At 39.2% G+C, this 13,329-nt stretch overlaps 1 protein-coding gene across 1 annotated transcript in view; it reads left to right on the forward strand.

Annotated features, from left to right (window-relative positions):
* The window catches only part of LOC111150128 (solute carrier family 5 member 12), a 47,282-nt gene extending 39,680 nt beyond the window's left edge, over positions 1 to 7,602 (forward strand). The window contains exons 12-15 of the mRNA XM_022507503.1: positions 1,963 to 2,129; positions 3,747 to 3,850; positions 5,412 to 5,539; positions 7,450 to 7,602. Coding sequence (XP_022363211.1) covers positions 1,963 to 2,129; positions 3,747 to 3,850; positions 5,412 to 5,539; positions 7,450 to 7,602 — 552 coding nt within the window. The remainder of the gene's footprint in view (positions 1 to 1,962; positions 2,130 to 3,746; positions 3,851 to 5,411; positions 5,540 to 7,449) is intronic.
* Positions 7,603 to 13,329: the final 5,727 nt, after the last annotated feature.

Genomic DNA, 13,329 nt, shown 5'->3' on the forward strand with positions numbered 1-13,329 from the left:
TTTTCTGATATTGAGGTTGACAAGGATAACTATGTTTTAGGGAGATTTTATGAGAGAAGGCAATATCCTGGCCATGAAAAAACTAATAATGAACTAACACCTATATCCTTCTACACGTTAACTTATTATCTATGTTAGTGAATTGTGGTCCTTCTATTTAGTTCAGAAAACCATCTTGTTCCAGGTAGAGGAAAGGAAACATTACAAATTTGGGTCACCTCCCCCCCTTATCACTGGCCATGGCTGATCTGAGTAATGAATCACAGCTCTCTTTGCACAGAATGTGGGTACAAATCCAGAATCCTTCCCAGCTTGGCTTTATAGGCAGCCACTATCACTCACGGAGGGTGAACCTCCTGCTGAAATCCATTCACCCTGTACTGGTAGGCCAGGGGACAGCAAACAACACCCCTTAAGCATCCTGTTTTTGGTATGGACAGCAAGCTTAAAATGGTTTTGACATTTTTAAGGGGTTGGAAAAAATTAAAAGAAGAACATGGGTCTTTCATGACCCAGAAATATATGAAATTCATTTTCAGTGTCCATAAATAGCTTGACTGGTCATAATCATTCTCCTTTGTTTACGCATTGTGTATGGCTGTTTTTGCGCTATAGGGCAGAACTGAGTAGTTGTGACAGACTCTGGTTGGCCCACAAACCCTAAAGTATTTCCTAGCTGGCTGTTTGTAATAGAAGTTTGTGGACCCCTTGTCTAGACCAAGACACAAGTATTTGAATTACATACATTGCTTCAGTTTCCCCAAACAATAATGAACAAAACATTCTAGTCCTCTTATCAAAAAGGCTTTTCCTGGGGCACCTGGGTGGTTCAGTGGTTAAAGCCTCTGCCTTCAGCTCAGGTCATGATCCCAGGGTCCTGGAATCAAGTCGCATCAGGCTTTCTGCTCAGCGGGGAGCCTGCTTCCCTCCCCCACTCCCCCCCACCTGCCTCTCTGCCTACTTGTGATCTCTGTCTGTCAAATAAATAAATAAAAAATCTTAAAAAAAACAAAAAGAGTCTTTTCCTGAATAAATAGAGGAACTAACAAGTTGTTTTCTCTCACAGAGAAGGCTCAACTGTCAGCAGAGGCTGGGAGCACCCAGATTTTATTTTCCTGTTGTGGTCACCGCTAGACCGCTCTGTCTCCTATAGAGGAGAAATGACTCGATCACTCACTGACTTTCCACTGTTTATCATGGAATATAACCCTTAAACAACAAGACTAATAAATATGCTTGCTAGTATTTAGACCCAAAGAAAAAGCTCCAAGCTTGTGAGTTAGGGTCTCTGCCAGAATTTCTGCCAGATATGGGAGAAAGAATTCCTATATAACAAGCTATCGCTGTCAATGAAAAAGACTCCTTTGTCTCCAGTTTCTGAAGTTTTCCGCCCAGGCTGCCGAACTTCTTCCACCAGGAACCAAGGTCTCAGCGGGTGTTTTTCCCTTCAGTTTTGAAATACAATTGGCAGATGGCACTGTATAAGTTTAAGAAGTACAGAATAATGAATTTATTTATATATAGTGAAATAATTACCACATTAAATTTACCATCATCTCACACAGATAAAAAAAGAAAAAGAAAATTTTTTCCTTTGGAGAAGAACTTTTAGGATGTATCCTCTTAGCTTTCATATATATTATACAGTAGTGTTAACTATAGCCATCATGTTGTATATCTCTCAACAGATTAAATGGTAAGAAGAAGCTAAAAGGAAGGGAAAGATTTCCTTCTAGAATTCTAAACATAGTGACCATTATGACATTCTCCAATGTTTTCATTGAGGGAACAAGTGATTTCTAAACAAAACTGGAAAAAAGGCAGTTTGGTGGGCTGTTTCCAGCTCACGTGGCCAAGATTTGGAGTGGAGAGTAAGACCCTCTGAGGCATGGGTTCCTCATGTCTTTTTCTTTCAACAGCTTTATCAAACCTCTCCTTAACTTTTGCTTTCCCTCCATCAAGGGTGCATTAGGTGGCCTTCTGACTGGAATCACCTTGTCATTTTGGGTGGCCATTGGGGCCTTCATCTACCCAGCACCAGACTCCAAGACATGGCCCCTGCCTTTATCCACAGAGCATTGTATCCCGTCAAATGTGACAACGTCAGTGCCTACAGTGTTACATAGCAGGTATGTGGACCTTAAAGATGGTGTTTGGTCCCAGAGAGTGGGTCACTGGGATAGAGGAAGATGCATTCTCCAGATATAAGGCTGATGAGCCAGAATTTGCTTTTCCTGTGAGAATCCTGCCAGGCAGTGCCCAGCATTGAAGAGCATATGCAGGGCTGTTGACTGTTCCCCAGATATCTGTTACCCTACATCCCGGGATTCACAAGAGTGAATTCAGCAAAAGCATTGATCAGAAGTCTAAGTACAAAACAGGAGAAGTAGTGGAGGGTTTGAAACTAGGTGCGTGATTATGAGGATCAGAGATGGTGCCCTTGAAAGAGTAAAGGACCTGAGTGGAATAGATTTGTGAACAATGAAGAGAACCATAGTGGACCTACTTAGCTGGGGGCACTGCTGTGAACTAGCAGCTTCTTGATTAAGCTCCACTGGGTTTAACAAACGATTTTCCTTCTCTTTCTGGCTGGAATAGGTCATTTAAGATGCCAAAACACAGGAGATAATATGGTGTAGGGAGAAGACCATGGCCTTTGAAATCAGAAATGCCTGGGTTTGGTTGTGGGTTTTACCACTTATCCACTCTATAGCTGCGTAAGTTAGTAACTTGTCACTTCTTGAATTCTTAAGTCTTTGGAAGAAAAATGAGGGCAATCATCTTTATTTTGCTGCTGCTTGAGAGGATTAAATGAGAGAAGATACCTAGAGCCTGTGGCACTGTCCCTGACTTTAATAAATGCACATTCTCATGCTCTCATTATTTGTAGAAACAAATCTAAGAAATGTGGGATAGTTCCTTAACTCTGTCTATCAGGTGGAAAAGTTGTTATGGGCTTTTCTGAAGGATGAAGTGGGTAGAGTTACATCTTAGAACTGTCCTGGCTCCCTAGTCTATGAGCACTCCATTATGTTGCTTCCTCATGCCTCTGAGTGTTATTCAATTTAGAACCATTCCTTTCCATAAATCTTACAAATAACACCAACCTATTATACTTCCCAAGTTCCCCATGTTTCTTCCCTCCTGCCTGTGCTTTTTCCGTCCTCTTTCCTTAGAGTGCTAAATCGTGGCCCTAACTACCTTCCTTGCTTATTAGCTATTCACTAGTCTTTAAAAATAAGCTCAGGTATTATCTCACACATAAGCCTGGGTTTGATACTCTTTTTAAACGTTCCCAGAATCCTTTGCTCCTATTCTACCGAGGTGCTACATTTCCTTTATTGTTGCCCATTAGCTCCCCTTATGTAGGCGTTGTAGCTTACTCATCATTTTATCTCCAATATCTGTCACGATTTTTGGCACTAAATCTGGGCTGAATAAATATCTGAAGAATGAATAATACAAAAGAAATGGGAGGCACAGTCCTCCTTGTACTTCTTATAATTTAGTAACTACATGGCAATATTTACAACGCAAGGATGGGTTGGATGGAGTGTAAGACCAAGCACAACTAGTCTACAATTGATTCTTTAAAAAAAAAGAATAACCAAATGGCAAAAAATTAAAATGTTGACATTTTGAGAAATGCCAGGTCGTACAAGGAACAGTCAGTGGTCCTCTACATCACTGTGGATCATGACATGAGGACTCGTGGAACTGCTGACACGTGCTGTTGTCATCTACAGACCTGCCATCGCCGACACCTGGTATTCGCTCTCCTACCTTTACTACAGTGCAGTGGGCTGCCTCGGATGCATTGCTGCTGGAATAATCATTAGCTTCGTAACAGGTGGGGTCCTTAGAGTCCTCTCTTTGGGGCCAAGGAAGACATGGACTAGCCTCACGCATTGGCGCATCCACTAGGTGGATGACTTACTGGTGTGATTTTGGATGCCTGCAAGAAGCCCTTCTTCCCAGACACAGATGTCTACTCTCTCCAAGATGATAGGCAAAAACATCCTCCTGATTATCATATAATATTATTGCTAACCCATATGACATATATTTTAATTTTTTATTTTAAAAAATTTAAAGATTTTATTTATTTGTTAGATAGAAGGAGTGAGAGAGAGAGAGAGAGAGAAATAGCACAAGCAGAGAGAGGGAGTGGGTCAGAGAGGGAGGGAGAAGTAAACTCCCTGCTGAACAGGGAGCCTGATGTGGGGCTCAATTCTAGGACTCTGGGATCATGACCTAAGCCAAAATCAAAAGTCAGATGTAAAAAAAAAAAAAAAAAAAAAGTCAGATGTATAACTGACTGAACCAATTGTGCCCCACAATATTAATTTCATAAAGATTAGATATGTTTTGTAATCTACATAAAAATGTGCCTAGTACATAAAAGGCACTCACCAATAAATATTATTAATGGATTAAGGGTAGTAAAATTCTATTTGGTTGAATGTCTTTTGACAGAGTGACATAATGCCAGGGAATATATCATTTAAAGTTCAATTTGGAGCTTTATAAATCTACTTTTGTTTTTAATCTCTAGAAAGAAATTTGAATTTGGAAAAGGCTTGTGGACAGGCACAATGTTTGGTACATAGGAGGAATGCAATCAAGGTTGTAATTTCTACTCCGCTACCCCAGCTAGGGACATTTAGACGAAATTGGTTATTGAATTAAAGACAGCCATTGAATAAGATGGGGCATATTTGAGGAAAAACATCCCCCAAAACAAACAAAGAAACCACTGTATTTGCAAATGGTTATCATTATACCAAAATTTAGAAAGGTTCTAGTCAGGGAATACTGTCAGTTTTTAAATTTTGGTTTGACTATCAGTGTGACTGACTCTTAAACCACAGCAGGGTTTGAAGGAAAGGGACAATAGAAAGCAGTTAGAAAGGAGATGTAAGGAAGGCCTAGGCTAGCTGGAGGGAATGTGAGGGTATTGCTGATTCAGAGTCCTGGGGTAGAAGGAAGAAGAAACATTAAAAATAACATTTTTAATTTTACAAGTAATGACTCTGATGACCTCTAATATACCTGATGCGACTGAAAAACAAAGAGTTTTCCTAGAGGAAGAAATAAGATTCCTGCTATTCCTCCTGGTGGCCTACCAAAGGGGAAGAGTAGAGTTTTCCATAATCCATATTTAAAAATATATATGGTGTCTCTGCTTAACTCTGTACCTGTGAGTTTGCCTGACCTCACAGTTAGAGGATATTTAAAAACTATCCCCCCACTCACTTTGAGCAGTTACCAATTTCTGTCTATTAACCAGGCAGGCTTATTTTCGCCCTTACACTAAGAAATGACCTACTTAGCAAGTAGACAATACTTAAACCCTTAACGAAGCCTTGGAAGCATGCGATCACCTCATCCATCTGTCCTTCTGTTAATAGGTCAAGAGAGTGGCAAGGATATTCAACCACTGCTAATTAGACCAGTTTGCAATTTAGTTTGCTTTTGGTCTGAGAAATACAAACGACTGTGCTGGTGTGGTGTCCAGCATGATGGTGGAACGGAGCAGGTGAGCCGATGTTTGAACTTCTGAAAAACACACACGAGCACAAACGGATTCCCTTTTTGCCCATTTGAACCACCTGCACAGGTGGCTGTGAGAAGGGAAGGCAGTGAATGTTACAACCCAAATCTAGTTTCAAGGTCTGTTAGCCCAGCTAATTAGTTTCTGAGCCTGTAAATATATATAGCTCTGTACATGTATCTTTGGGGCGAGTTGCTAGCTTTGCAAGTGATCAATTTCCAAAATTCTTTTTAACCCTTCTGAGGGGGAATTCTAGGAAAAATATAAAAATGAACTGTAGAAAAGGAATAAAACAGGGGACAGCTGTCTAGTATCATGGTGAAAAACATAGCCTTGAGAGTCAGCCCTGGAGAGAATCCCGGTTCCGTGTCTTACTAGCCTTGGGTAAATTGTTTAACCTCTTTGAACTTCAGCTTTTACCTGGGAACCGGGAGGAGCTCATCCGGTACCATCTGGACACAGACATTTCTAGCTCCATGAGGTGTAAATAGAGAGTCAGATTGTTGGGGGGAACTTCTTAAATAGAGAAACAGCAGGATGCATACCTTTCCTACCCCACTGAGAGCTGTGTTTAGAGCAGGCAGGGCTAGAGACACTATCCAAGTATCATTAGAATCATAGCTGCCAAAGACCATCAGGAACAGCCTACGGTCAAACCAAATTGACCTTGTTGACTTGATGCAGCTCCCGGGGGTGGGGACACTCCAGGGAAGCAGGCAATGCTGCCCTTAACAAGAGGGATGCTGGACATGACTTTTGCAAGGTTTGGGTTCCCACTGAAGGATTCTGAGAGGAGTCTGAGGGAAGCTGCAGACAAAAACAAAGTTCTCTGGGGCCCATTCTGTAAGAGAGCAATAATCCCTCGGCCCCATTATGGCGTTTGACCACAGCAGGACCCTGGGAGATACAATGTTTCCTGTCAAGTTTACAGATGGTCTTACCTATGTCTGTCCTCTCAGACTCATTAAGTGCGGGAGTATCTTTTTTGTTTTGTTTTGTTTTCTTAGTTATGGTTTATTCACATTCTTTCAGTTGCAGACATTTTATTCTGCTAGTATTCTAGAAGACAGACTCTTCACCCATGTCACATCACCTAGGTTGTTAATTGTTCTCCTTCCCCAAAATGCCACAGTAACATGTATATGAAGTAAAGCTGAGTGTAACAGTTACTTTACTGAAGTCAGGAGCACACCATTTTGACAGGCATTCAGAATGTGAAGGCAATCTATTTTGCTGAAAAGCAGCTGATTGAGCATTGTGTTGTTTGGATAAATGGATTTTTGAGAATGTTCTGGAAGGAAATAATCAAGATATTTACTGATTTACAGACTTAGGTTTCTGGTCAAGAATTTCCTGGGATGAATGATCAACCCTGTTGATAATGGCAGCTTCTGTTCTCAAGGCTGAGCTGAGAGGGGGAGGGAACACTTAGTATGTCATTCTTGGGCTCCTTCCCTGAAGAATGACATTGGGCAGCCTCTGTGGGAGTCTGCTTGCCTGTCCCTCTCTTATGATCATGAGGTTCTTCTCTTCCCCCAGGAAGGAAGGGCACCACCACCATCTGAGACATGGGTTGGTCTCTCCTCAGGAGATGAGACTACTACCTTACAAGACTCCGATACTTAGAGATATACATTTTTCACACAACACGATGAAATGTGAATGCTCACTAAATTGTTCCATTTTTATTATCATTAGAAATCTTACCCAGATGGATTGAGTCATCTTAGCTGTCAAGAAATGCATTGCTTTCATATTTACATGATTACATGATTCGATATTATATTGTTTGATCATGCCATATAATTTGAGGAGGAGATGCTCAGGAAGATTCCATGTGATTTGGAATACATCAAGACCTAACTGTCTAATATGTGTCTTTTCATTTTCCTCAGGAAAACCTTGAGAATGGCAGTTCCTGGAAACAAGGGGCTGAATCTGTCTTACAGAATGGACTCAAGCAGGAAAACCTGGTCCATATTCCAGGCCATGATCTGAAGGACAACAGCTACAACAGTTTGGCGTTTGAGAAGACTACCCATTTCTAACACATGCATGCGAGTACAACACACACACACACACACACACACACACACACACACAAGCAAAAGCACACACACAAATACACACAGTACGTATCCTGCTGGCCTATTGGCTAGTAGATTGTGTAGTTGTCACTGCTAAAAGACAAGGATGTCTAATGTCTATTTATACTTATTTATAACTACAAATAAAATGACTGTTCCCCTGGATATTCCCAGGATACTCTTTGGAAGACCCCAACTTTCAGGTGAGAAGAAACAGCCTAGTCTTAAGTGCCTGGCAACTTCTTCCTGGATTAAATTAGGACTGGATGTCACTGCAGTGCAAAGAGTCAGTCCCCTTTGCTTTATGTCATATGAAACTTCAGGGTATTTTGTTTTGTTTTGTTTTGTTTTTTGGTAGTTCTTGAGCCATCATGTATCTTGGAATTCACAGGCAGAATGTAGAAGGGGTTATGCATATTAAATGCTTCTCCATCACTGCTGGTAAAATGAAGGAATGCCATCTACCCCGACCCCCATACCTCACATAGGTGGAGACACATTTCACAACACCTCACACTACAGTTGCAGTTGGAACACTTAATTGCCTTTAACCCCCTCATCCCATGCCAGGCGCCCATACCTGAAGTCCTCCTCTTCTTTCATCCCCACTCCTACAGCTGTCCTGACCAAGCCTTAGAAATAATTTTGCTTAGCACAGGAGAGGGTCTGGTATATCTCGTTAGTGCAACAATCATAACTAAATACGCTCCACCCTTTGGGCTCTTGGCATAGTAGTTCTTTCTATCACCTTACAAAGAAAAATTGATTCTGCTCAACAGAAGTCTAGAGTCTCTCTCCAGGGCCAGGTGAACAGGAACAAGGAATGTCCTAGAGGAGGCTATTAGACTAGGATTGAGGAAAAGAACTTTGCAAATAGCTTACCAACCCACAGATTTCACTCGTCATGGGGTCTTTGGTACAAAATACCTCGTCCACAGGATTTATACTTTTCACTTTTTGAGGACTTCATTTCTTTGCTTCTTCTAAAAACCTTTCACTGCCTCTCCATTTTTTTTTTTTTAAATAACAACTTCTGTTCTGTATTTTCTTTTACTCCAGAACTTAAAAAATGTTCTTTGAGAACTCAGCTCTGTCGTGCAAGCTCAAAGTGTTCCATCAGGCTAAGGTGAGATCAGGAAAGATTTATATGGTTGTACTCTCAGAAATAATTTATAGAAAGTAAAAAAGAACCAGTGCCACAGAGGCTAGATCAGAGGGAACATTGTAGGAAATACACCAGTGTCTCAGTGTCAGGTATGTTAGAGCAGTGCCAGGGATTTCTTTTGGTGACCAGGTAAGATTAAAAGGCCTAGAAATAATATGTCAGCAAAATAAAATGAAATGGTCCAAATGGGGAAGGATGAGAAGCCCCAAAGGCTATGTTGTTTAGATGTAATCCAGGAGGAGAAAACCTTAAAAGAAGCAATGAGATAGAGAAAAATTATGTAACCAGTATTTGTTATTAAGGAGGGAAGATAGAAAGATGGGGGAAAAACCAATGAAGAAATTTTAAAAAACTGGGGTTCATAAGCCACAACCAAATGCTTGCCTTCTCTCCCTCCATTCTCAGTGGGAGAGGAGAATAGAGTTAGAAAAAGAGAGAACTGGGTTGTGGTTTATAAGGGAGATGAGAAAAACGCATTTTGAAAAAGGAGGAAAGAAGTAAAGTAAAAATACACTTGGAAAAATATCTGAAAATGAGAAGGAAAAAAATCATGAAAATGAGAATGAGGTCCACCAAGTTAACAAAGATGTTGATATAAGGATCTGCAAATTGGAAGGTGTGATTATTTTCCAAATGATTTAGTAGTTAGGACATTCCTATGACTTAGAACTCGAGAATATATTAGGTGAATGTTGACATCTGGGCCAAACCTCATTGGTTTAGTTCATATCTTATGACTGGGAAGGGAAGCAACAATTCTGAGGATGAAACCTGATAAACAGTAGCAATTATATATGTGGTTTCCTGCCTGCCCCCTGCCTCCCAGAGGATGCTTTACTGACAAATTACCCATTATTCATTCACTTTAAGGAGAAGATAAATCAGTTACTACCCCTGCATCCTGCCTTCTCAGCATACCCTGTAGAGATTCTAACGCTGGAGAAAGAACTCGGAGTGGTGTTCTTTCCATGGCAGGAGCATGGACAGCAGTCCCTGAAGGGTGTCTGAACTGAGCAGTGGCCACTCAGGCATCTGAGAACACATCACAGTCTGATTTTGAGCTGAGAACTCTGGCCCCAGCAGGTCCACAGTGGCCTGCACGCAGACCTGGTCTCCGATGCTGAGAACCAGCACAGAGCTGCCCCTCTAGACACACCAGACACAAGGGGCCGAGGATGAGAGGCATACTGCTGGGGTATAGATGGATGGAATACATTTCAAGGTTTTGAACTTATTCTTGGAATTGTATGAAAACAAAATATACCATAATGTTCTTCATTTTACTCATAAATAATCCCATCAATATTTCACTAGGACAGCACTTTGCCCAGAGTGTTTTTTAGGACCCTTTTTTCTCTTCTTTTTTTAGTCGCTAATTCTCTTACCTGGAGTGTTATCAAAGCATCAGTGAACTTACAAATGGAAAATACCATTATTATTGTCATTATTATTATTATAAAAATGGCTCTGTCTTCTCTCACATAGTGGAACCCGTGGCCTTATGAGTTAACATTTTGAGGCGCGTATAGATGTCAATATAGGGATCCCTCCTCATCCTTCCTAATTGAACAAATATACAAAAATCTAAGGCTTCAGGTAGAGTGCCGAGTCCCAGAGGAAAACCATCTTCCACAGTGTCTAGGTACCACGTTTGTTGTGTGGCTGAACAGAAAGGAAATGTACAGTGCAGTCATAGGCTCGTCTTCTTGGCCATGATGCCTCTCTCCTGCCCTCACTATTCCCTAGGAGCCTTAGTTAGGTTGCCCGTGCAATATAAAATCTGTCCAGTGCCACGTCCAATCCAAGCCACGGAAATGGCTTAAACCTGTGGTTGTTTTTGCCATGGAACGACCAGGGAGATTCTCAGTAAATGGGGCTATGAATGATGTGTTCTAGGATGGCCTAAAATGTGCCAAGCTTATTGCTTATCTCCATCTTTCAAATTCAATCACAAATATTGGTTAAAATGAAAAGGAATGACCTCAGTTGTCTCTTTCATCCATTCTGAGGAATTCGTTTTGAGAACGGCAACTTTCTTTGTTACCATTTGGAGGAAGAAGTACTGCTTCTGGATGGAGGAGACAGATTGGAGGCAGACAGCCTAGGTTCAGATGGAAGTTCTGATACAAATTATCTCAGGAATTCTTGGGCAAGTCTTTCTAAAATTTTGTTTATTACAAATTAAAAGGAGCAGAAGTTGTCCCTACTTAGTAGGGTTGTTGCGAGGAATTATAGAGGGAAATCATATCAGCTAGTTAGCATGGTGACTGGCCCCATGAAACGTTCAATACTTGTTAGTCTGCAATATATGAAGAAAGTGATACTCGTTACAGTATTCATTTTCGGTTAAATTGGTTCACTGTTTCTTTTAAATTTCCAAGATACTGGCTTAGCATATGAATTACTGAAGCAGTTTAAGAACTAACAAGAACAAGAGAACCATAAACTATAAACTAAAAGCCATACCATTAATTTCCAAACGGTAGCCTTTTAATGGTGAATTCAAATAAAATATGATTTTTCAGGGAGCAAATTTTCTAGTCTGAAATTCTTGAAAAAAAGAAAAAAACCCACTGTTACATAGACAGGTTTATTAATGGAAAAATGCAATTTTCATTTTTATGATTGTTAAGTATTATGTTTGTACATGTAAACGGGATCTTAAGCCTTGTGTACGACTCAGTGCATACTTACCAGAGATTGTGATTCTCCAGACAACAGATGGGGTGAGGCCTTTTCCCTTGTCTAATTCAAATAATATTTCTTGAATATAAATCTCATTCTTTTGTGATTTTACAGGGTTCTAGCATTTCACTTTAAAGAGGAAAAAAGAAAAAAAAGAAACCACACACCAGGGGGCTTGCAAACAATGTTTCAAAGAGAATATTATTGAAATATCTTTATGATATTACAATCTTACTTAAACATTATTACAAAGATCAGATCAGTAAATAGAAAAAAAAATAGAACAGTTTCCTTTTACTTGTTCTCTTAGAAACAAATTGTTTTAAAACAGCACCAAAATTTAAGCTCTCTATGTATACATGTGTGTATTTAGAAATCTCATGTGCACAATCTCAGTATTCCAAGGTGGCTGGGTTTACTGCAAAGTTAACTATTTTATCCAACTTTAATAACCTTGAAGTATAATCTGTTTCCAAACAACTGAAATTTAATTGATGTTACCAATGATATTAAAATGATATAAAATTTTAATCAAGTGTAACTCATAATTAATAATCATCTAATGGATTATTTTTATTTGTAATTTTTGGAGAAAGTTAATGTTACTATTTCTTCCTGCATTCCAGTCTCCTGACCATATCAATCTAGATTTGCAAGCACCTATCTGAATAACACACACACATAAACTCACTTTTCTAACACTGCACTTGTGGAATTTGAAATAACAGCTGTTTAGAAGACAGAGTTAAACATATAAATATTTGGCTACTTAATCAACATGGCCTTCACTTGGGGTATAGGTGTGTCAGTGGCTCTCTTGTTATACTCTCATGATGAATTAGAAAAATGATTCTATTCTATCATGAAAATGTTAATTGGTAATATTTCTGTATATTACCAATATATCACACAATTAGTGTGAAATTTAAGATGATTTTTTTCTATTTCCAAATTTTATGTGTTTTTCATAGAGCCATGAAGTACTAAATTTAATGCTATAGTTATACAACTACTCAATTTTAAGAAATATCTGTAGAATGAACATAGATATATAATTAAGATATATAACAATTTTAATTATTTCTTTTAAAAATAATTTCAGACCAAAGCATATTTAAATGATCAATGTGACTATTTTCTACAGGTTAGGAGCAGTATGCAAAATAATTACCCACCTTAAAAGCTTTTATATAAGCCTAATAGATTAAAGCAGGTCTACCAAATCACCAAGGAAGCATATGTCAAAATAAGGTTTGACATATGATATGACTTCTATGTATTCTGGATTATGCCTATATTTGGGCTGCTCAGGGGCTTAGGGCACACATACACACACACAGACCCACATACATTCAGAAGTAACCAGGAGGAGGATTTTATGGCTTAATACAATAGATTACTCTAAATCAAGAAAAACAATATATAATGGTGATGTCTTTTATGGGCCTTGGCCTATTTGCCCTCAGGAATTTCCAGAAACAACAATTCATCTGTTTTTAAAAAACGTTAAAGCAATTATGTACACAGGTGTTTTGAACATCCAGTTCCCCATTACAAAATCTGCTTTGACATATTTAAAAAGTTAAAAATAATTTTATGTAGTATGTTGATTCAATGTCCTAATGTAATTACCACCTAAGAAAATAAATGAGCAATCCACAAATTGCTTATTTTACCAGCATAAGATGGTCAGCAGAATTCGTAGAGGCAATCTAATTGATTGATTTGGAATCTACATCATAAAGGTTTATGTACCATTATTGTTTACTGTTTTCAAGAATGCCGACCTTAAAATTTTATTCAATCTATTTCAACAGAGCAAATCTTCATTAGATTAG

The sequence above is a fragment of the Enhydra lutris genome, unplaced genomic scaffold, assembly GCF_002288905.1.
Source record: "Enhydra lutris kenyoni isolate GAN:26980312 unplaced genomic scaffold, ASM228890v2 scaffoldscaffold22, whole genome shotgun sequence".
In the NCBI taxonomy this organism is placed as follows: Eukaryota; Metazoa; Chordata; class Mammalia; order Carnivora; family Mustelidae; genus Enhydra; species Enhydra lutris.